At 42.7% G+C, this 24,909-nt stretch overlaps 1 protein-coding gene and 1 long non-coding RNA gene across 5 annotated transcripts; one reads left to right on the top strand and one right to left on the bottom strand.

Annotated features, from left to right (window-relative positions):
* Nucleotides 1–18: 18 nt before the first annotated feature.
* Nucleotides 19–23,898, bottom strand: ZSCAN16 (zinc finger and SCAN domain containing 16). Of its 4 annotated transcripts, XM_049106046.1 has the most exons (5): nt 22,384–23,898; nt 19,941–20,104; nt 16,597–17,061; nt 15,767–15,905; nt 5,109–7,754 (listed from the first exon to the last, which is right to left on the bottom strand). In XM_049106046.1, exons 3-5 carry the CDS (start codon nt 17,020–17,022, stop codon nt 7,234–7,236), a joined length of 1,086 nt encoding a protein of 361 aa, XP_048962003.1. In that variant the 5' UTR covers nt 17,023–17,061; nt 19,941–20,104; nt 22,384–23,898; the 3' UTR covers nt 5,109–7,233. The 4 variants fall into 4 exon arrangements, with proteins under 4 accessions (XP_035566513.1, XP_048962003.1, XP_025326617.1 ...); XM_025470832.3 differs by lacking the exons at nt 19,941–20,104; nt 22,384–23,898 and adding an exon at nt 17,386–17,610; XM_025470831.3 differs by lacking the exons at nt 19,941–20,104; nt 22,384–23,898 and adding an exon at nt 17,386–17,512 and having other exon boundaries at nt 16,636–17,061.
* LOC118353427 (uncharacterized) lies at nt 892–15,400 on the top strand. Its single transcript, XR_007408473.1, has 2 exons — nt 892–1,234; nt 14,362–15,400. It is a non-coding gene; the product is annotated as an uncharacterized LOC118353427 (long non-coding RNA).
* Nucleotides 23,899–24,909: the final 1,011 nt, after the last annotated feature.

Below are 24,909 nucleotides of genomic sequence, written 5' to 3'. Positions count from 1 at the left end.
ATAAAATATTTTTAAAAATAGAGCATAATCTTCCTCATTTAATATTCTGAGATCTCTCTCCCACTTCCAACGCACAGTGGCCCTTAAACTATGCAGATATGTGATACATTTCAGACAGGAAAAATGGTTTGATTTGTCGACTAGCTAAATTTAATCAATCTGATTCACCTTCCCCTTTCTTTTTTATTAATTCCTTCCTCCCGAGATCTGTCCTTATTCATCCAAGTAACTACTTCTCAAGAGCCTACCTGTGCCAGGTGCCCAGTCTGGTGAGAGTGCTGAAAGGAGCACATATATGAAGCTCCTTTGGACAATGACCACAACCTTGTCCATTCGTCATGGCTTGTCTGTAACTCAAGTCCTGCAGTTTACTTTTATGGGGCGGGGGGGAGCCAAAGTAGCCTGCCCTCTTAGCCTTCTAGGTTTTTGGCTGAGATACCCCCAACACCCAATAAAAAGGTTAACAGGAGAGAAACCGGGCAGTAACAGGTGTACCTCCTGTGCAAGTGCGAGACCCAGGAAAACTCAGTGAATCCGTGAAATAGCCCTATTCGCAAATGAAGATTTCTGGGGTTGGGGTGAAGCACAGTCCTGAAGGACGGGATTGCTACACAGATGTGTTATCTTCTGTATGACAAGAGGTTCTGGAGGCCTGGAGTCCTTCCTTCTCTTCCTCCCGGAGACATCCTCACAAATGGAAATTTCCCCTACACATGTAAATATTTCTTACAATGAAGTAACTCTCACGTGGTTTTCAGAGCTCCAGTCGTTTGTTCTAAAAAAAAAAAAAAAATAATAATAATAACCAGCCTAAACTATCCTTACATCAAAGAGGCATATTTGGGGTGGCCGGTTTTGCTTTTCTCCTTCACTTTTCTTCCACATGAGAGGTGGCGGGGCGCAGAGGCCTGTCCCCACGGCCAGTCTCGGACCTCCCGTGGAACCCTGACGATGTGGCCCGCCCCACGGTCAAGGGGCTTTATGGGAATCTACCCCGCCGCCTGACCGAGCCCTCGGGAGCCCCCCAAACCCGCCTTTCTGGTCTCTTTCAGGCTGGAACCCGAGTGTTCCTGGCCTCGGGGAGGACCGAACCCTTTTCCCGGCGCTCTTACGACTGTAGCCACTTCCGGTTACTGGTAGCTGATGGTTCCGGAGCCGCTGGCTGGAAGGGCTGGCGCTGCGGGGGAACAGCGGCGCTTCGGGCTAGGAAACCGGCCGGAGAGAGGGGCTGCTGGTGAGTGATGGGGCAGGGGGTGGCGGGGCGGGCCCGGCGCTGGGCCGGAGCGGGGCAGAACGGCGGTAACTGGGACCGTGACGGGTTATCGTTGGAAACAACCCCCAGGGTGACGGACCCGTGAAGGGAAGTCAGTGTGGGGTTGGACGCTCGGGGACAGTGTGCCGCCCGGGCGTCCGGATGCGGCGCCCCCCACGCGACCGCCTTCTTCCGGGGCCTTGGGGTCTCCGGGGCTAGGCAGGGAGCTGTGCGGTGCCCCAGCGGGACGCATGCGCAGCCCCTGGGCAGCTGTGTCTGCGGTTGCGTTTGCGCACCGCGTGCTCTCGGCTCCCCTCCGTAGGGTATGCCTGCCTGTCGACGCACCACCAGGCACCACCAATAGTAACATTCTCTTGCACGTGTATACCACAATTTCTTTATCCATGCATCCATCAATGGACGCTTAGGCTGTTTCCGTATCTTACCTGTCATAAATAATGCTGCGGTGAACATGGGGGCACGTGTATCTTTATTATTGTTTTTGTTTTCTTTGGATAAATACCCAGAAGTGGAATTGCAGGATCATATACTTAGTTTTTTTGAGGACTGTCATACAGTGGTGGCACCACTTTACTTTCCCACCAACAGTGCACAAGGTCTCTTTCTCCACATCCTCATCAACAATTGTTATTTCTTGTCTTTTTGATACTAGCCATTCTCGCTGGTGTGAAGTAATATCTCCCTTTACTGTAACATAAGCTAATGGGGCAGAGATCGTGTTCCCTGCTATATCCTCAGTACGTAGAATAGGGTTTGGCGCTGGAGGGGAGGAAAATTTCTTCCTGTACCCTTCGTGGTCTTCCATTTGGACTAAGAATTAAGTTTATTGGAGACAGGTTAACAGGAGAAAAGACCAGATGGAAGCCCAATAATGAACTTAAGACCTAAAAATGACCAAGGCAGGAAGTCTTTAAACTTTTTAGACAAAGAGACAATATACCTGTAAGGAATTGAGAGGACAGAGAAAACTTAACTTTGGGAGCTTCAATCAGTAAGGAATTTTAAACAGAATTTGGGCTGGGGTAGTAAATTAGTAAACAGTAACAAGGGTTATCTATACAGCCTTCTGGGCTCTAAATTTCCCATCTCTGGTGCTAAGGATGTATCCTTACCTCCTGGTACCTTTCACATGGGAGATTTATTTTCTGCTTTCAGGGGGACAGAAGAGGAGAGGAGTGTCCTTGCACCAGCTGTCTTTCCAGTAACTTATGTAAATGCTATAGTGGTACCTCATTTTGAGGCAGCCCATCCTTGTCTCCTATAGCATATAGCATGTGCTCAATACTTGTTGAACAAATCAATAAGAAGAAATAGGTAAACAGTCCTTGGCATCATATAACTTAGTCTCACAGAATTAAAGTGGTTTAAAACATAGAGAATGGGAGGTAGAGAAGATCTTGATTAGGCTGTCCAATAAACAGGAATATAATGTGATCCACCTATGAGGTTTTCTAGTAGCCACATTAAAAAAGTAAAAAGACAGGTGAAACTAATTTAATAATATATTTTATTTAAACTAGTATATTCAAAATATTAATATCCAATCAATATAAAAATTAATGAAATATCTTCCATTCATTTTTATGCTATATTTTTCTACTTATTGCACATCTCAATTCAGATATTAAATTTTCACTGAAAATACTTAATCTATATTGAGATTATACAAAATTCAAAATGTTAAAAGTAGATTCACATACCCAAACTACACCAAACATAAAGATTTTCCAATAATTGAATTATGTTTTTAAATTTAATTAAAATTAAGTGAAATTAAAATTGTAATTCCTTAGTTTCATAGCCATGTGTACCTGGTGGCTACTATAGTGGACAGTGCAGATCTCAATCAAAAGTTTTTGTTCTTAGTTGGGTCAGGGGGCAAATGAGAGTGTGGCACCATAAGTATGCCAGGGAGGGAGGAGGAGAGTCTTGAGGGCAGATTCCCCTGGTCTTCAACAGTGAGGTATGGCTTCCTAAAGCAGATGAATTCTTCAGCATGATTGCTGTTAGTTTAGGTACTCCGTTAATCATTTTTTGGGGTAGGAAGAGGGTCTAAGCAGTGCTGGTTAAATGTACCATCTGTAAGTCGAATCTTGCTGTGTATAAGGAACAGTCACAGAAATCAGATTATTTTTCTACAGATAAGTTGTTCTCAACTGGGGGCGACTTTGCCCCTCAAGGGGGCATTTGATCCACCTTAAAAATGCTTGCTTATAGTTGGTGTAGTAGCATCTAGTGGTTGAAAGCCAAGAATACCGTTAAATGCCCTACAATGCAGGGGACAAGACAGTACAAGGAACTAGGTCTGGCTGAAAATGTCAACAGAATCAAGATGGAGAAAACTTGCTCTAGGGGATTTGAGGAAGACTGAGCTAGCTGTTCCTTCAGAACTTCAATATGACTTCCTTATGGGATCAGGGGAGAACAGCTTGTTTTGTTGAAGTATGTCAAGGTTTCTAGTTTTCATTGTTGATGGGCTTTTTGATTATAAACAAATAATGTTATGGTCAGGGTGAGGGGTGAGAATGGAGACTTGTTGGATAGAGAAATAATACATGCTGTGCTTATAAGACTCTGTACCTTGGGATAAGGAGTTCATCTGTTCTCCTTTGTATGGCTTGTATCCTGTGACCCAGTCTCAAATGTGATTGATGCCTGTATGAGATTATTTTCGTTCTTTCACTTGTACCCTTGCTTCTCTTTCTCTCTCTCTCTCTTTTTTTTTTAAAAGATTTTATTTATTCATGAAAGAGAGAGAGAGAGAGCAGAGAAAGACGCAGGCTCCATGCCGGGTGCTCGATCCCGGGACTCCAGGATCACGCCCTGAGCCGAAGGCAGGCACTAAACCGCTGAGCCACCCAGGGATCCCCTGTACCTTTGCTTCTCATTTACAGAGATTGCCAACAGCTTCTGTCTTGTTTTTCAGCAAGACAAAAGATAAAGGGGGAAAAGCTATCATTCAACATCTAGCTTTATTTTTAAAATAAGGATATTTCGGGATCCCTGGGTGGCGCAGCGGTTTGGCGCCTGCCTTTGGCCCAGGGCGCGATCCTGGAGACCCGGGGATCGAATCCCACGTCGGGCTCCCGGTGCATGGAGCCTGCTTCTCCCTCTGCCTATGTCTCTGCCTCTCTCTCTCTCTCTCTGTGACTATCATAAATAAATAAAAAAAAAATTTTTTTTAAAAATAAGGATATTTCTAATACTAAAGATTTAATACTTTACTTTTCTCTTCAGGACCATTAAAAATCCTTTGTTTCAGATGCTTTGAAATACTGCTCAGGTACTTCTTTTTTTTTATTTTTATTTTATTTTATTTTATTTTTTTATTTACTTATGATAGTAACAGAGAGAGAGAGAGAGAGGCAGAGACACAGGCAGAGGGAGAAGCAGGCTCCATGCACCAGGAGCCCGACGTGGGATTCGATCCCGGGTCTCCAGGATCACGCCCTGGGCCAAAGGCAGGCGCCAAACCGCTGCGCCACCCAGGGATCCCATTCTTCTTCTTCTTTTTTTTTTTTTTTATAAAGATGTTGCATAGTTTTATTTATTTATTTTTAAGATTTTATTTATTTATTCATGATAGACATAGAGAGAGAGGCAGAGACACAGGCAGAGGGAGAAGCAGACTCCATGCAGGGAGCCCGATGCGGGACTCGATCCCGGGACTCCAGGATCGTGCCCTGGGCCAAAGGCAGGCGCTAAGCCGCTGAGCCACCCAGGGATCCCATGCTCAGGTACTTCTAAGTCATAAAAACAAGTATGAGACTTGATGGTTTAAAATTTTCTACCAGTTGATGTAGACAAAGTAAATTTACATTTTTTTAAAGCAGCATTACGTTCAATAGATATAAAGGTTCAGTTTATCTTTATGGTGTTACAAGGAGTGACTTAAGATTCATATTCCAGTAGTAGTGGAGACAGAAATGACAGGTGGTTACTTAGTCACAATACAGAATTAAGTGTGTGTAATTTCTGTCTTCAGGAAGAGATTAGATCCCTTCCTGCTTGTTCTGGGGATGGCTATTCCTAGAACCATTGATTCATGGTGGTTTGATGTGCTGGGCCTCTGGGCACAATTTTTGTCATGTTATGATATTCTCAAACTAGGAATGTAAAACTGTTGCAAGTACATGAACTGCTAATACATTTCCAAGCCAAAAAGAAAAAATTGGATTGAGATAATAAACTAAGAGTGCCAGTTTCTTATCAGCATAGGTATCTGATGGGTAATTAAAGCTCTCAATTTTTTAAAAAGATTTTATTTACTTATTTATTCATGAGAGAGAGAGAGAGGCAGAGACACACACAGGCAGAGGGGGAAGCAGGCTCCATGCAAGAGGCCTGACATGGAACTCGACGCTGGGACTCCAGAGTCACGCCCTCGGCCAAAGGCAGGCGCCAAACCGCTGAGCCACTCAGAGATCCCCTAAAGCTTTCAATTTAGATTAGGTTATTGTATTTACTTTAATAATCTTCAATCATCCAATTACAATACACTTTTTTTAAAATTAAAAAAGTGCTATAAAGTTATTACTAAATTCCTTTTTTAGAGTGTTTATATTTTATCTCCTGTTGCTACTACAGTCTCTTCATGTGTCTCTTTTACTACCTTCCTGAACTCAGAATTACACAATACCTAAATTGGAAGACGCATTACTGTTGATCGATTAGGACAGCAATGTCCCAATGATAAAAATGTGCATTTGTGCTGCTTAGTTCAATAGCTGCTAGCTGCATGTAGCTGCTGAGGACCTGTAATATCACTAAGGAACAGAATTCTCTACTTTGAGTGAATTTAATTTTAAATTTATACAGCCATGTGTGGGCACTGGCTACTCCACTGGACAATGCAGTTCTGGACCAATCCCTCCCCATGTCTCTCTGTTTAGAGGGACCTGAGTCTCAGAGAGTGACTTATCCTCATTACTGTCATCCCCGGTCCCAGCAGCTCCTACTAATCACTTAGGCTTTCCTTTCCACTTGAACGTTTTCCTTGCCCTGCTGTGTTTTCTGATAGTTTCCTCTTTTTAAAGATTTCATTTATTTATTCATGAAACACACAGAGGCAGAGACATAGGCAGAGGGAGAAGCAGGCTCCATACAGGGAGTCCGATATGGGACTCGATCCTGGGACTCTGGGATCACGCCCTGAGCCAAAGGCAGTCGCTCAACCGCTGAGCCACCCAGGTGTCCCTGATGGTTTCCTCTTTTTTAGTGTTGGCAAACAAATTCTGCAAAATGATTATACCCCCTACTTTAAGATAAAAAGGGGATTAATATTTAGGTCATTAAATCAGTAGTGATGGAAAACAAATAGTATTGTTTTAGTTTTTTTTTTTTTTAAGATTTTATTTATTTATTCATGAGAGACAGAGAGAGAGAGAGAGAGAGGCAGAGACACAGGCAGAGAGAAGCAGGCTCCATGCAGGGAGCTCGTTGTGGGACTCGATCCGGGGACTCCAGGATCAGGCCCTGGACTGAAGGCGGCGCTAAACCGCTGAGCCACCCGGGCTGCCCTTGTTTTAGTTTTTAACGTCAAAAGAAGCTTTAACTTAATAAAACATACCTGGTAGGCCTCTACTATGTCCTCTACAGAAGGAGAAATGAAGGCAGAGAAAAATGTGAATGCTTTCCCTAACGTCATACACAGAATGTCAAGTGAAAAGGAAAGCTGAGAAACAGAATTCACTATTTTTCAACCAGGAAACATGGTAATTTTGGGCTGCAAGTGAACAGGCTGTCAATAGACATTTCCAAAATAACCCTTAATGCTTCTTAAGAAACTGAACTAATTTAGAAATAAAAGAAAATTTCCTCAGGTATATTCTCTGGTGCCAGAGAAATGTTTAATGACTGAGGATCATTGCCTACATTCAGGATACTCACAGTTCCTAAGGCATATTCTTTGATAACTAAGGAGACCTGAGTAGCTGAAGAACTTCTGTTACTTCACCATCTTAGTAAAGCTTATTTGCAGTATGAATTCTTTGATGTCTGATCAGGGCTGAACTTACACGGAAAGGCCTCCCACACTCATCACATTCATAGGGTTTTTCACCTGTGTGGATTCTCTGATGCTGAATAAGACCTGTGCGCCCACTAAAATCTTTCCCACATTCTTCACATTTATAGGGTTTCACTCCAGTGTGTACTCTGTGGTGTCCAATAAGATGGGAGCGTTGAATGAACGCTTTTCCACATTCATTGCATTTGTAGGGCTTCTCTCCAGTGTGAGTCCTCCTGTGCTTACTAAGGTCTGAGCTGTGACTGAAACTTTTCCCACAGTCATCACATGCATAGCGTCTTCTTTCCTTCTGTTGCCACTCTAATCTACCTTCACTTTCAGTAGCATCTTTGGATTCAGGATGCTGAAGAATGTCTTTGTTAAGTCTGTCATTTATCTTCCCAAGGAATTCTGTATCCTTGGGCCTATGTTCCTTCTGGGACAGAGCTTCATCCTTAATTCTGGTTTTATTACCTGTAACAAAGAGTTCACAAACATGTCCTAATCTAGGTTTGAGAAGCAAACCCTATGAAAGAAAGAACACATAAATGTTATAAATGTATTATAAAAAATGTCGGGATGCGTGCGTGAGTGGCTCAGTGGTTGAGCGTATGCCTTCGGCTCAGGGTGTGATCCTGGGATTCTGGGATCAAGTCCCACATTGGGCTCCCTGTGAGGAGCCTGCTCCTCTCTCTGCCTGTGTCTCTGCCTTCTGTGTCTCATGAATAAATAAAATATTTAAAAACAAAACAAAACAAAGTCACATACAATGCACAAACTAGATATTTGGCACCATCAAAACATATATTGATATTATAAGGAAGAGACTAAGAGGCCAATAGGGAAGACAGCAGCAGGATACATTATTTGGGAACAGACTAAGAAGAGAGGAAAAAGGCAATGATGTGGATCAGGGGGTTATAATCCCTTGCAAAGGCAGAATGGTGAGGGACTAAGAGGGACCGATGGGGATTACAGAATAGAGATGGGGCAGAGGTAAAAGTTTGGGAGAAACATGCAGGGGCCTAAAACACAGGTGATTAAGTGGCAATAAAACTGAGTAAAAGTGGAAAAGACTGGGATTAGGAATCTAAAAGGAATGTAGTGAGTGGGAACCATCAAAGGAGGGGAATGTGTAAATAATTAATTGAAAGCATACCAAGAGTATGTAGGTTAGGAAAATTAGCAGGAAGTGACAATGGATGGTCTGGTGTGCTGGGTTGAATCCTTTTTTTCCCCCTGAAACTGATCTCCTCACTCTCATCTCTTCCCATCCAAATCCTAGCATGGTGGTTCCCTCAAACTTGACTGTGCATCAGAATCACTTTGGATGACTTATTAAAACAGAATGCCAAGCTTTCTGACCCCAGAACTTCTGATTTGAAAAAGATGGAGTATGGGTTAAGAATTTGTATTTTTTTTTTTACATTTTTTTAAAAAAGATTTCATTTATTTATTCATGAGAGACATAGAGGCAGAGACAGGCAGAGGGAGAAGCCGGCTCCATGCAGGGAGCCCAATGTGGGACTCGATCCTGGGATTCCAGGATCACACCCTGGGCCGAAGGCAGGGGCCAAACTGTTGAGCCACCCAGGGATCCCCAAGAATTTGTATTTCTAACAAGTTCCCTGGTGTGATAGATATTGCTGGTCCAGGGAACACACTTTGAGAACCACAGGCCTAGCTATTATGCAAGGTCCATCTCAAATGCTCTCTCCTCCAGGAAGTCTTCTCTAATCTCCTAAATTGGATGTGCTCTTTCCCTCTTCCTGCTCCCCATGTCCTCAACCCCAAGCTTAGCACAAAATAGCACACGATAGCAAGTACTCAATATTTGTTAAGATGAATTTTATGAAAAAATAGCTGTTCTGATGATTTTGGGGGGGGAAGAGAAAGTGTCACCTATTTCATCATGCTGTGACCACCATTTCAACAAATCTAGGAATCCTAACTGTGCAACAGTTCATTTAATTACTGCTTTCAGTGGTCACTTGGCATGATGGAAGCAGCAGCAAGAGCTACCAGATATTTCAATGCCTGGGCTTGGGGTGGAAAACACTAGGTTACATGGCTCACTGACTGCCATGTCGTAAGTCCGCCCTTCACTGTCATCACCATATCCCCTTGCTATACCAGTCTTCAAATCTGTTCCTTCTTAATGACTTTTTTTTTTTAAACCAGGCAGTAGACTTTCTCAAAGTTTGGATATTTGCTCTAAGTTGACATTGTTTTGGAACCTAAATGCCATATTATCTTTGGCTAGAAATGACAAAGACTAAATTAGAACCAGGAGGTCTAGATTCCAGTCTGGGAATTATCTGATTGTTCAAATTTTGGCAGATGACAACTATCTTGGTTTCTTTCTTTCTTTTTTAAAGATTTTATTTATCTATTCGAGAGAGAGAGAGAGAGAGAGAGAGAGAGAGGCAGAGACATAGGCAGAGGGAGAAGGGAGCCTGATGTGGGACTTGATCCTAGGATCACGCCCTGAGCTGAAAGGCAGACGTTCAACTGCTGAGCCACCCAGGCATCCCTATTTTGGTTTCCTTATCACCTCTGTGCCCTCCTTTTTACCCATAGTTTGATTAGATGAGGGGATGTATGATAAAATGTTTGTGAAAGTATAACGTATAACAGAGTATTGCTGAGTTAATAGGGTAATAATGATCAAGTGAATCATGGAAATTAGAGACACTTTCATACCATTAAGAAAAGCGTTCTCAAACATCATCATATTGGTTCAACCACTTCTTTTATATATAGCTGTCACTAGTGGTTGGCTTTCCTGTGGCTTACTGAAGATGAATATTAAAAAAAAAAAAGAAACAAAAGGTTTATTCTAAGGTCAGTTCACCATCTTCAGTGTAATCTACTAGTCCTCAGGATGAGTCTTCCCCCACAATTTCAGAAGATATCTAGAGAAAAATCCCACCAGGACTTCAAAAGGCTATTTTCTTTCTTATTTTGAATACAAGGTTGGTTTTTCATGGGTCAGCAATTGAAATGACAATCCTCTCCCTTACATCTGTACAGAACAATGTACAGAATAATATTGTATGGAAATTGTCAAATGTAAGTTTTCTCATCTCAGAGACCTGTAGTCTACTTCTTGGTCAATTGGGAGTTTCAGAGCTTTATTTATATATCTAAGTGCCAGCTAGTCTCAGAGTCTCAGGCCAATAGGATTCCAGGAGACCTTCTTTCAAAGATTTCCTTATTTGGGGATGGTGTGATGGTGGGGGGCGGGGCAGGAGGGGGAGTGCAAGGGAGAGCTTAAGTGGGAGGAGGGACAGAGGGAGAGAGAGAATCTCAAGCAGACAACTCGCTGAGCATGGAACCCAACACTGGGCTTGATCTAATGACTTGAGCTGAAATCAACAGCTGGATGCTTAATTGAATGAGCCAACCTAGGTGCCCCTCGAGACCTTTTAGAGCAGATAAAATGAAAAATATTTGGATCTAAAATCTTGTGTACAACTTGCTTCACGGTCTAGGGGAGCAAGGACAAGGTTAAAAGCTGAGTGAAGTGAAACTGGAACAGAGTTAAGGAGACTTTTATTTATTGGTAATGGAGGATCAGTGTTGTGGGGAGTAGCATGTCCAAAAAGTTCCCTTTGAAATACTTTAATTTTAAAGTATTAAAAATTAGCACATTTGTGCTACAAAGAATTCTAAGATATTCTGCTCTCCCAAGTTTTTCTGTCATCTATGAATATAATTCTGTATTAAGGGAGTACTACTGTTTTAATTCCCAGTTATGTTTACAGAGAGTAGTCCTATTACCCTAGCCAACATCTAATACAAATAATACCTTACTGGTGTGGATAAAATGAAATTTTTAAACCAGATATAGTGTGTAAAAGTTTATTTAATGATAAATTTATTTTTGAAAGATAGTGACTAAATTTTGTTTATTATCCTGATGGCTGTTAATGATTGTTCTGGACCAGCAGGCAGGAGCCCCAGTTTCTGACTGTAATCTTAGCTCTGCCTTTACTCTTTGGAAACAGACTAAATCACAACCACTGTGGGTATATTTCTTCAAACGTAAAATGAAGATTTGGACCAGACATTAATATGCTTTTAATAAAATTGAGAGACACGTCTTGAAATGTGTTATGATTTCTGCAGGGTTTTGTTTTGTTTTTGTATTGTTTTGGTGGGTTTTGTATTTTGCTTCTCAGTTGTTTTGGTAAGGGGTGTGTTGATGGTGGTGACACAGATAAAAATTGTGTATGGCTCTTGGTGTTGTACCTTAGGGAAAAAGTCATATTCATACTGTTCAATGCAGACAAATGTATTCCCTAAAAATTCTCAGGCCTCGTACGGTAACTACATTTCAGGAAGCACCTTTCAGTAGATTAGATTAAGAAAACGCCTGGGTGGCTCAGTGGTTAAACATCTGCCTTTGGCTCAGGTTGTGATCCCAGGATCCTGGGATCAGGCTCCCTGCAGGGAGTTTGCTTCTCCCTCTGCCCCCCCACCCCTTTCTTCATGAATGAATGAATGAATGAATAAAATATTTTTTTAAATAAATAAAATCTTAAAAAAAAAGACAATTCATATTTTCCCTTGGAAAGTTATTTTAATAGCAACACAGGGCAGCCCAGGTGGCTCAGCGGTTTAGCGCTGCCTTCAGCCCAGGGTGATACTGGAGACCCGGGATCGAGTCCCACATTGGACTCCCTGCATGGAGCCTGCTTCTCCCTCTGCCTGTGTTTCTGCCTCTCCCTCTCCCTCTCTCTCTCTCTCTTTCTCTCTCTGTGTCTCTCATGAAGAAATAAATAAAATCTTAAAAAAAAAAAAAAGCAACACATATAAGCCTCTACAATTTTAGGTATAGGAACTGTGTATTTTTCTGAATTTGTAACATGCTGTAGAGTGAAACCAGTCCAAAAATATTAAAAAAGACCAAGGAAAGACCATCTAGAACTTAAAGTTTTGCACAGACTATTAGTCATAATCAATAATTGTATGTTCTACACAGAATTTAGCATGTTGACATATTACATTATTGTGATTCCCCTTTTTAAAAAAATATTTTATTTATTTGAGAGACAGCCTAAGAAAGCATGAGGGGGGGGGGAGGGGCAGAGGGGGAGGGAAAAGCAGGCTCCTGGCTGAGCAGGGAGCCCAACATGGAGCTCAAGACCTGAGCCTAAGGCAGACACTTAACTGACTGAGCCACCCAAGTGCCCTATTGTGACCTATTTTACGACTGACTGCATGTCCTGTCTCCTCCCAAAAGCAGAGAGAAATTTTTCTTTCTTTCTTTTTTTTTTTAAGATTTTATTTATTTATTCATAGAGACAGAGAGGCAGAGACACAGGCAGAGGGAGAAGCAGGCATCATATAGAGACGTGGGACTCGATCCAGGGTCTCCAGGATCACGCCCTGGGCTGCAGGCGGCGCTAAACCGCTGCACCACCGGGGCTGCCCGAGAAATTTCTTATAATAGGCCTGCTCACAGAAAAAAGATGAAGACTCCATATAGTTAAGCTTACTAAAGCTTATTAAAATAGTCTGCATCTTTTACCTTTTGCCTTCTGAAACTATTTTTGACTACCATTAACTTCTAAATGCCAAATTCAGTGAGTTGATGTTTATCAGTTCTTAATCCTGTGTCCTATTAGTAGCATTGGCTATAGCTAGCTGGAATTCCTGGTGTCTTTAGTGACACCACCCTCTCCTGCTTCTCTTATCTGACAGTCCCTGATCTTTACAGAATCCTCTTCATCCACCCAAACTTCAAATGGTGGCATGCCTCAGAAATTTACATGTGGCTCTCTCTTTTTTAAAAGATTTTATTTATTTGAAGAAAGGGAGTGACTCCTGGGTGGCTCAGTGGTTGAGCATCTGCCTTTGGCTCAGGGCGTGATCCCGGAATCCCGGGATCGAGTCCCACATCAGGCTCTCTACACGGAGCCTGTTTCTCCTCCCTCTGCCTATGTCTCTGCTTCTCTCTGTGTCTCTCGTGAATAAATAAAAATCTTAAATCTTAAAAAAAAAAAAAAAGAGCATGAGCAGGGGGACAGGCAGAGGGAGAAGGAGACTCCTCACTGAGCAGGGAGCCTGATCATGACCTGAGAGGAAGGCAGACCCCCAATCCCTATTTGATTGCAGGTGTCTCTCTTCTCCTCACTTTATATATATAGTCTTCTTGGTAAACTTCACCTATAGCCATGTCTTCTATCATGTACCCATTGAGGAATCCCAAACCTCTTATCTCCTTCTATATCTTTCTCCCATATGTAGAACCATATTATATATATATATATATATATATATATATATATATATATATATTTTTTTTTTTTTTTTAAAGATTTTAATTTGACAGAGAACGTGCGCACAAGCAGGGGGAAGGGTCGAGGGAGAAGCAGACCCCTTGCTGAGCATGGACACATTCCCAATGCAGGGCTCAATCCCAGATCCTGGGACCATGACCTGAGCTGAATTAGAGGCTCAACTGACTGAGCCACCCATGTGCCCCTAGAACCACGTATTTTTTTTAAAGTTTATATATATATTTTTAAGGATTTATATTTATTCATTTGCTTATTTATGAATGATAGACACAGACAGAGAGAGAGAGAGGCAGAGACACAGGAGGAGGGAGAGGCAGGCTCCATGCCGGGAGCCCAACTGCGGAACTCGATCCCAGGACTCCAGGATTGCGCCCTGGGCCAAAGGCAGGCGCCAAACCACTGAGCCACCCAGGGATCCCCTAGAACCATATTTTAATCTGTATTGCCTACTGGATGCATATTTTAGGGATAGAGCAAATTCACATGTATAAAAGCTGAATCCATTGTTTTCACACACAAGATATTCCCACCTTCTGATTTTCCTATCAATTACTGACACCATTATCTGCAAGTTGCCCAAGTCACAAACTTGGATTTTTATTAAAATACCCCCCACCATCAGTATCTAATCAGACCTGTTCATTAATAAATGAATAACAAATATCTCTTGAATTTTCTCTTTCCAGCCTTATTCGAGCACTGGTCTATAATCTTCTATATTTGAAAGTGGTCTCCCCTCAACCCCCTTTTGTTTGTTTATTTTCTATTTACAGCGGTGTCCTCATTTACTTACAGACTTTGGAAAATAGAGAAGAATAAATCACCTGTGATTTCATTACCTTCAAATAATCTTTGTCTACATTTGGAGATATCCTTCCAATATCTTTCTTTGTAACTTTAAAAAAGTAGAATCATGGATAGTGATTTTTTTTTTAAATTTTATTTATTTATTCATGAGAGAGACAGAGAGAGAAAGGCAGAGACAGGCAGAGGGAGAAGCACGCTCCATGCAGGGAGCCCGATGTGGGACTCGATCCCGGGGCTCCAGGATCAGGCCCTGGGCTGAAGGTGGCGTTAAACCGCTGAGCTACCCAGGCTGCCCATGGATAGTGATTGTTAAACACCAATCTGTCATCCACTCCTCTATCTCTATGTAAAATAATGTAACGGGGGCACCTGGATGGTTGGTTGAGTATTTGACTTGATTTCAGCTCAGGTCTTGATCTCAATGTTTTGAGTTCAAGCCCTGTGTTGGTGTTGGAGCATGGAGCCTACTTTAAATAAAACAATGTAACAAACATCCCTGTGATAGGATGAAATTCTGTTTCCTCAGCATGGTATTCAGGAATACCATGGCTGAGCATCTGCCTTTGGCTACTTCCCTACTGGGTTTTGATTTTTCAAAATTCTCTTTATCAAAATCAAAATCAACTCAGAGCAACTGCTATTCTTAGAATGTTATGCTTTCATGCCAGCCTTCCCCTGCCCCTAGTGTTGTAGCTCTAAGTCACCAGTGTGACTGCATTTGGAAAAGAGGCCTTTAAGAAGTAATTAAGGAGGACAGCCCAGGTGGCTCAGCGGTTTGGCGCCGCCTGCAAGCCCAGGGTGTGATCCTGGAGACAGAGGATCGAGTCCCATGTCGGGCTGCCTGCATGGAGCCTGTTTTTCCCTCTGTCTCTGCCTCTCTCATAAATAAATAAATACCATGTGAAGACCCAGCAAGTCTGTGAGTCAAGGAGAAGCCGCTAACACCTTGATCTTGGACTTTCCAGCCTCTACAACTGAGAAAATAAATTTCTGTTGTGTAAGTCACCCAGCTTGTGGTATTTTGTTCTGGTAGCTCTAATAGACTAATACAAGGCATCAAATTCTCCTGCTCAAAATCTAAATTTAAGAGAATTTAGAACTAGGATCATCCAATAACAAACAGAAATGTATTATTAAGTATTTAAATCCCATCCCCCCAATCATTGGGCCAAAAAGCAGCTTTTAAGTCTAATGAAAAACTAAAATTTCATTCTTTCCATGATGAGGCAGTGGTAAGAAGGGGGGGGGGGGATAAAATCTTCCACAGTGAGATGGAGGATTAGCAAGAAAACTTGGCAAAGGAGAACATTAAGGGAGAAAGCTCCTAACACAAGGAACCACATCTTCCCTCACACATAAACTTCTCCTTACCATTCCTTTGGGGCTCCCCGGATTCCTGCTCCTGCTGAGTCTTCTTGGGACGGAGCTGGGTAGTCAGTGACTCATGGGGCCTTCCCAAGGGGGTCAACTTGTCCAAAAGCGTGTCCTGTCTTTCTGATGTGGCTGGGAGCTGGGAACAATGAAGTATGATTGGGCTTATAAGGCAGATTTTGTGAAAGAACTTAAAAGAACTTCAGAGAGAGGATCAAAAGAAGCATTTGCCAGGGACCAGGAACACAAAAGAGAAAAATTCTCGTTGAAGTGCAGAAGTAATAATGACTAAAAAAAGTAGAGGCAGAAACTAATCTCTACACCTCAGGCCACTCTAGAGTGAAATTCAGTGTCTCACAAAGATTGGCACAGGTTCAGGATCACGGTCTTCAGACTTGGAAAGAACCTTAAAAATTATCTAGTCCAACTGCCACTCAATGGGGGCATTTCTTCTCTAACTGCATTGTCCAATAGGATAGCCTCAAGCATGAAGTGCTTACAGAGCTCTTGCAAGGTGGTTAGAAGGAATGAAGATATGTAAAGTGTAAAACATACACTGAATTTTTAAAAACAGTACAAAAAAAGAATAAAAATGAGGTATTTTACCAGGTAGCCCATTTTTTAAATAGATAGCTATGAATGTTGGGAGAACGCTTAGTTTACTTCTGAAGCCTACCTGCCTTCCTGTAACTTGTCCCAGATCCCAGCCTTCCAAACTGATTCTGAATCCCGTTTCCTGTGTCTTTACTCAGCCACACTGGAGTTATTGGACACTGGCAGCTAGGTCCCTCCCTAAGCCTTGCTCTTCGCTAGGATAACCTACTACAGACCTTCAGGTGTCCTTTCACAGCCGAGTGTCCCCTTCCCACCTGCTTGCGCGGTTCCTCCAGCTCCCTCTCCAGGTCCTCCAGCACGGTGACCGCCTCCTCTCCTGTCCTCGGGTGGTGCGCCTGCACCCACGCTTGCAGGTCCCGAGGAAGAATGCTCAGGAACTGCTCCAACACCAGCAGGTCTAAAATCTGCTCCTTGGTGTGGTATTCCGGCCTCAGCCACTGGCGGCAGAGCTCCCAGAGCTGGGAGAGGGCTTCGCGGGGTCCGGGAGCATCCTGATAACACAGCTTCCTGAAGTGCTGCCTGAAGAGCTCCCTCCTGTGAGGGCTGTGGTTCGCGGTGATCGCGTCCCGTGCCCAGGCGTGGTCTTCGGGCTTGATCGTCACGAGTCCTTCCTGTTCTTCGGGTTTCGGGGTTGCGGCCATTCTGGTTGCGTGAGGACAGTCCTCTCTGGGGCTGGACTCCTGTTACCGCAGAGAAACGACCAAGCTGCTGTGGACAGGACACTCACGAAGGGACCAGAGCGAGCAGACCGTCTTCCAACGCTGAAGCGGGGCCACGGTCTGACACCAGGCTCTCATTTAGACCACCTGGGAGACCCTCGGGTTTCTCACGCGACTGAAGCGGCGCGCACCCGTCAGCACCGAGTGACCACGCAGATTCCACGGCCCGCGGGGCGCAGCTTCCCGGGCGTCCGCTCTCATCCCGTGCCCCTGCACAAGCGCGGGACCACGCCGAGGGAGCCCTCCCGCCTCCCTTTCCCTGCCCAGGAGACACGGCCGACTCACCCTGACGCGCGCACGGACGCAAGCGCCACGGCGGCCCCCCTCGGCCACCGGAACAAAGACCGGACTCCGCCGACCAGGGCGCCCCGCCGCGGGCCTCGGCACTTCCGGCCGCTCTAGGAAGCCGCGCCTCGTTGGTGGCGCCCGGCTCCCTTCCGGCCCCGCCCACGGAGGACCCCGAGGGCAGCCACGTACACCGGCCCGCTGTGCGGGGGGCGGCGCCGCGCCTCTCGGTTCTCAAGAATTTTTTAGGTTTACTGATTAAATACGTAGTGTAGAAAAGTAAGACATTATCACAGCTCAATGTTTAAAAAGAATACGTGTTCTCCAGCATCTAGTGTTGCCCTCCCGTGTTCCTCCGGACACACGCACCTTCCTTCCCTCCTGCACAAACGGTAGCATCTCCGCGCCTTGCTTCCGCCTTCCCAGCAGCTAATACTGGAGACGGTGCATAGAGGGTTCCCTCGAGCCTGCTTTTTTTTTTTTCTTTTCAAGCAATTGCGTAGTATTTTTCATATGTGCCATCATTTATTAATAATTACTTCACTGATGGCCATATAGGTTGTTTTCAATCTTTATTTTGAAACGCTGCTGCAGCAAATTACTGTAAACATAAATCTTTCTCATGTGTAAGGGTATTTACATAGAATATATTACCAGAAATAGAATTACTAGAGTACAGAGTAGGGACATTGTACTTTTGTTAGTGCCAAATTACCAATCATAGAACCTACTAGAGATGTTCATGTTTACCTGTCTTTGTCAAAGCAACCTCATAAAATATTTTGATCTTTGCCAATCTGATGGGTTAGAAATGCTTAGTTTTTTTTTTTTACCCCTCTTTCCCTTTCTTACCCAAATACTGATTATTCATCTGCTATGCCAGGCAATTTTTTAAAAGATTTTTTTAAAATTCATTTATTCATGAGAGACACACAGAGAGAGGCAGAGACATAGAGGAGAAGCAGGCTCCCTGCTGGGAGCCCAATGTGGGACTGGAGCCCAATGTGGGATCACGACCTGAGCCAAAGGCAGACACGCTCAATCACTGAGCCACCCAGGTCACCCTATGCCAAGGCATTATTCTGGAAGCTGGAACTATAGTTTAAAGGAAAATAATACCCTTACCTTCATGGAATTTGTAATTTAGTATGTGTGCTTGTGTGTATGAGGTAAGGAGGCAGACAATAAACAAGAAAAATATATAGTGTATTAGATGGTGAGTGTTAGTGCCAAGGAGGAAATAAAGGAAATACAAAGTTTGGGGTGAGAATGAAGTAATGCAATTTTAAATAGGGTGGTCATAAAGAATCTCACTAGTACACTGACATTTGAGCAAAGATTGAGGCAGATGAATGGGTGTATCATCAGGGGTGATATCGTGGATACCTGTCCATGATACCTGTCCAAATGGTATCATTAAAAGAAGAAGAAAACATGCACTTCACATGGTTCAAAGCTGTTTCAGGGAGAGGGGTAGCAAAGGCACAGCCTGGAGTGTAGAGTGTTTGAAATATTCTAGGCACAGGAAAGATGCTCGAGTGGCTGGAGCTAGGGCAACAAAAGGATGTTGGGAGTAGAGAGAGGGTCTCTGAGATAGGAGGGTCTTGGGTGAGTTCAAGGATATATATATATATATATATATATATATATATATATATATATTTTTTTTTTTTTTTTTTCTTTTTACTTCAAGATGGGAAGTCATTCAGAGTTTCTGAGCAGGGGAGTAACATGTTCAGGTATAGGTATTGAAAATAAATTTCTGACTGCTGTGTTAAAAATAAATTTGTAAGTCTGGGCAAGTACAGAAGGAGGAAGATAGGTTGGGAAGCTCTTGCTACCTCAGAGTGGGGAGGGTTCTAATCATGACATAAAACCCTAAAGACACATAACTGAAAACGTATAAAAAGAAGGACAGCTACAGTGGCTCAGCGGCTTAGCGCCACCTTCGGTCCAGGGCGTGATCCTGGAGACCTGGGATCCAGTCCCATGTCAGGCTTCCTGCATGGAGCCTGCTTCTCCCTCTGCCTGTGTCTCTGCCTCTCTTTCTCTGTGTCTCTCATGAATAAATGAATAAAATCTTTTTTTTTTTAAAAGATAAATGAAACTGGTGATGTAAAAATTTGAAATTTTAAATGAAGAAAATAAAAACTAAATTATAAGCTCAGAGTGAAATGTCACCCATCTAAAGACACAAGACTGATTTTCCCAATATACAAAGACCTCTTCCAAAAAAAAAAAAAAAAGAAAAATACCGCCAAACCAATAGAAAAATTGACAACTTACATTTACAGCACACAGAGCATTTACAGAACACAAAGAGACCATTCAAGTTCACTAATAAAGAATTTAAATTAAAACAATAAAATTTTCTTAAATTATTCAGATTACGAAAGATAAAAAGATTGGTCATATTCACTATTGGAAAGTATGTGAACATACAGGCACTCTTAGGTTGTATATTTTTGGAAGGCAAGACTTTTTAAAATTAGTATGTCTGTACCTCTTGATCCAGCAACTTAGCTTCTTGGAATTATTTATATAGAAATACTTACACAAGTGGCACCTGGTTCACTCAGCAGGTTGAGCCATGGACTCTTGATTTCTGTTCAGGTCATGATCTCAGGGTGGTGAGATCAAGCCCAACTTGGGCTCTGCACTCACTGGGGAGTGTGCTTGAGATTCTCTCTCCTTCTGCCTCTCCCCCAGTTTTTGAGCTCTAAAATAAGTAAATAAATCTATAAAAAACTCACCAATGTTCAAACATATACAAAATACATTATTTAAATTGGAAAACTCAAATTTTTGTAGAATAATTATCTTAAATGTGTTCTCAATTGGGGTAAGCTCAAAGAGAACTTGATTTCTATACATTATATACTTCTATAAAAGTTAACTTTAAAAAAAAAGATTTTATTTATTTATTCATGAGAGACACAGAGAGAGGGGCAGAGACAGGAAGAGAGAGAAGCAGGCTCCATGCAGGGAGCCTGATGTGGGACTTGATCCCTGGACTCCAGGATCAAGCCCTGGGCCAAAGGCAGACACTCAACTGCCAGGCATCCCAAAAGTTAACTTTTTAAAAATTATTTTATTTTATTTTTTAAACATTTTTTAAAAGATTTTATTTGTTCATAGAGACACACAGAGAGCATGGAGTCTGACGTGGGACTCGATCCCGGGTCTCCAGGATCACGCCCTGGACTGAAGGTGGCGCTAAACCGCTGAACCCGCTAAACCCGGGCTGCCCTAAAAAAGATTTTAAATAATCTCTCTGCGCAAACATGGGGCTTGAATTTACAACTCCCAGGGTCACATGCTCTACAGACCGAACCAGTCAGGCACACCTATAAAATTTAACATTTTACAAAAATTTACTATGGGTGTAAACAGGAAAGACACTTGTCTTAAAACCTCATCTATTCTTCACAACCCACAAACAATTTCCCTGTTTGGGGAATGTTATCAATATCCCTTTCTGAAATTCTTTGCCTGACAGGTCATTTTGTAAGATGATGTAACTCCTTGAAGATGAAAATCAGATTCAACTTCACTGTGCTTCATAGGGCAAATATAAGTGGTCAAATAAACCTGGAGGTGGCACCTGGATGGCTTGGTCAGTCAAGCATCAACTCATGATTTGGCTCAAGTTATGATTTCAGGGTCCATGCTCAGCAGGGTGACTGCTTCTCTGTCTCTCCCTCCTCTGCTGTCTCCCAGCTCACACACTCTTTAAAATAAGCAAATCTTTTAAAAAATGAAAAAATAAATCTGGAGGGGTCATTTAGGAAACACAGAAATGACTTCCAAGTAAACTAGCCTTAGACAACTGTCCTCTCTGGGAGAGAAATTTAAAAACAGCATAACCTCTGCTTTTCTTCCCATTAGAAGTACATGATGGAAAGCCAACCCCTTCCCTTGACTGTGATGTAACACATCCTCATAGCCAGCTGAGCAAATTTAAACAGACAACGATCAATTATTCTCTGCCCCGCCCCTGCCGTGCAGTGCATTATCAGCATGTTTCTCCCTCCTAATCTTTTTTTTTTTTTTTTTTTTTTTAAATTTTTTTATTTATGATAGTCACAGAGAGAGGGAGAGAAAGAGAGACAGGCAGAGGGAGAAGCAGGCTCCATGCACCGGGAGCCCGATGTGGGATTCGATCCCGGGTCTCCAGGATCGCGCCCTGGGCCAAAGGCAGGCGCCAAACCGCTGCGCCACCCAGGGATCCCTCTCCCTCCTAATCTAATGTCTTGTATCAAATTCTCTCCCAGGTTCCAAACATAAACCCTCCTCCAGGTCCTGAGGAATCCAGAATATTCTTCAGGTATGTCCCTAGCTTCAGGCAGCCATTCACTTCAGACAATCAGCTTGCCAGAGCCTTGGAGCACTTGGCTGTGGTAACCTGAGTGGTTGGATGTCAGACAGGATGAGGCTTCCTAGTGCTGTCACAGAGCCTGGAAAAACCCTGGCTCTGGTCCTTGTCTTAGTTACATCCTTCCTTTACCTGGATGGAGCCTCTCTGCTCTCACGATTGAGGCATAAGCAGGCAGTCCCGTGTATGACAACCAGGGACCTCTTATTTATCTTCCAAAGCTACCAAAAACAAACAAAAAGCCACCCCGCAAAACCACTAGTAGACTATTTAAAAATAACAATACTTGATGGATGTATATTACTTGCTTTCATTATTTAAAAAGAGAGAAAATAAATGAACTAAGCATTCAAGAAATTAGAAGAAGGAAATCCTCAAGGAAAAGTTTAGAAGAGAAATAAGGATAAAAGCAGAAGTAAATGAATTAGAACATAGAAAAAGTAACATTAATAGATCTAAGAATGAAACATTTGTAAACAAGCCTATTAAAAACCACAAACCTACAGTAAATCCAACTGAGAGAAAACCCTTAAAAATTGTAAATGACAAATAGCAGATGAAGTAAATATGCTACTAACGTTTTAAAAAATATCAATGAAATTGGTGATTTTCTGGGAAAGTACCTTTAGTTCCATAATTCATCGAAGTAGCAGGAAAATCTGTGGGGTACCTGGCTGGCTCAGTTGGTTGATCTTGAGGTTGTGAGTTCGAGCCCCATGTTGGGCATAGAGATTACGTAAAAATATTTTTTTAAAAGGTAGAAAACTCTAAATAAACCAATCCTAAAAGAAATAATTGAAAAAGCTATCAAAGAATCATCTCCACAAAAAAAAAAAAAAAAAAAAAGAATCATCTCCAGAAAGGCTCAAGTGATTCTGTAGTATTTAATTTTTTTAAAGTATTTATTACATGTGTATGATGAATTCTAACTTTTCCATTTGGAATATACAGAGAAATAGAAAAGGTGAGAATCACTCCCTTTTTCTTTATCTAAATACACTTAACATTTTATCACTTCCAACTTTTAATATTTTAAGTCTATTTTACAGAATTATACTCTAAAAATACTTTTATAGGCTGTTTAACATTTAAATGTATTAAAAGCTTTTCATTTTATTATAAGCCTTTCATGAAAATAAATTATGTCTATACATTGTTTGAGATACTAGTACCTCAAAGAAGAGTGGGAACATTTACATGAGATATAACATGATTGCTACTGGACACAACTGGTGTTCAACAGATGGCAGCCATGATTGTCAGAGTTTGCAAAGGACTTTTCCTTTTGCTACATCATTTAATTAACTTATAATGGGTATTATTATTTTATTTTATTTTTAAGATTTTATTTATTCATAGAGACACACACAGAGAGACAGAGGCAGAGACATAGGCAGAGGGAGAAGCAGGCTCCATGCAGGGAGCCGGACGTGGAACTCAATCCCGGGTCTCCAAGATCACGCCCCAGGCCACAGGCGGCGCTAAACTGCTGTGCCACTGGGGCTGCCCTATTATTATTTTAGAACACACTTTTTCCTTTTTTAGGAGGAATAGGTAAATCACATGCTTCCCAGAGAGGCCAAGAATGTATTCTTTTAAAATACATTCATTTATTTAGAGTGGTAGAGAGAGGGGGAGAGAGTGAGCAAGTAGTGAGTGAGAGCCAGCCAGGGTGGGGATGGCCAGAGGGAGAGAGGGAATGTTAAGCAGGCTCCACGCCCAGCACCTGACTTGGGGCTTGATATAAACACCCTGAGATCATGACCTGAGCCAAAATCATGAGTCGGATGCTTTAATGGACTGAGCCACCCAGGGGCCCCACCAAAAATAGATTTTTGCTCCTGGGGGAGAATCCCTCTGGTTGGCTGATTTTGTTAAGAAGGCTGAGCAGGGTTGAACGGCCTTTTCTACACCTAAAGAGAGGTGTCCCGTGTCCCAACACTCAAGAGAGCCATGCAGGGCCAGAGTCCTGAGTGATACAAAGAAACAGCAGTCAAGTCAGGTTTGGGTGAAGGTCTTTCACATTAGGCATTTGGCCTACGGGGCATAGAAATGAAGGGTGGATTAACACTCAGTGCTCCCACCTCCAGCCTCTCAAACTCCACCTCCCATTACTTTTTTCTTTTTCTTTTCTTTTTTTCTTTCTTTTTTTTTTTTTTAAGATTTGATTTGCTTTATTTGCTTGAGACAGCATGCACACAAGGGAGAGTGGACTACCTGCTGAGCAGAGTCCAACTCGGAGCTGGATCCCAGGACCCCTGATCATAACAACCTAACTGAGCCATCAGGCATCCCTCCACCTGTTTCTTTAAAGCCTGCTTTCTCACTTCTTGTTTTCACTGCCTTTGCTTCAGCTTCCTGTTTTGCAGTTTGTTTTTCTGGTGTCTCTGGCTTTTCTACACTCCCCTTTTATGCCAGACTGTCCTGTATTCAAAGCTTTTTCTTCTTCTAAAGATTTATTTATTTATTCATTCAGAGAGAGCGAAGAGAGAGGCAGAGACACAGGCAGAGGGAGAAGCAGGCTCCATGCAGGGAGCCCGACGTGGGACCCGATTCCGCGTCTCCAGGATCACACCCCGGGCTGCAGGCGGCGCTAAACCGCTGCGCCACCGGGGCTGCCCCAAAGCTTTTTCTTCTCACCTCTCCCCTTCTCCCGTTTGGGCCTCATCTCACGGCCTTCCCACAGCTGCTCAGGTCACTAAATGCTTCTAATCTCAAAGCTTCTCTTTCCGAGCCGCACCTCTGCTTTCAGCCCCAGAGCTTCTTACTCCCACATTCCTGTCGACCCCTGCCACGTTTGTTATTTTCATCTCACCCAAAGAACTAGCTTCCGTGGGTTTGATTCAAAGCCATTAGAGTTGACTTTCAATAATTACCTCTACATTCTATCTAAGAAAATTTTAAAGTGACATTCCTCTACCTTTAGGTGCCCAAGTACACACTTTAAAATTTTTTTAATCGAAATCTTCAAACTGTTATCAGAAAGCTCTTTCTTCAGAGAGAATCTTATTGGGGGCTGGTGTGTAAAACTAAGGAAGAACTCTTGGTGGCAAGGTGGCCTGGAATCCCCAGACCCTGGAGAAGCCCTTAGGGAGGGGCAGGAGACCCCACCGGAGGCAGTGTGGCAGTGGACCATGTCTAAAAATACA

Source organism: Canis lupus, chromosome 35, assembly GCF_003254725.2.
Source record: "Canis lupus dingo isolate Sandy chromosome 35, ASM325472v2, whole genome shotgun sequence".
Taxonomy (NCBI): Eukaryota; Metazoa; Chordata; class Mammalia; order Carnivora; family Canidae; genus Canis; species Canis lupus.
Note: the sequence above shows the minus strand (reverse complement) of the source record. Positions and strands in the feature narration are given on the sequence as shown.

Excerpts from the sequence above, each read along its gene's own strand:
- ZSCAN16 (XM_049106046.1), bottom strand. The coding sequence starts at position 17,022 with ATGGCCGCAACCCCGAAACCCGAAGAACAGGAAGGACTCGTGACGATC. Across the intron at positions 15,906-16,596 it reads CTGTGAAAGGACACCTGAAG|CTCCCAGCCACATCAGAAAG; the intron begins GTCTGTAGTAGG and ends CATTGTTCCCAG. Across the intron at positions 7,755-15,766 it reads CGGGGAGCCCCAAAGGAATG|GTAATAAAACCAGAATTAAG; the intron begins GTAAGGAGAAGT and ends TCTTTGTTACAG.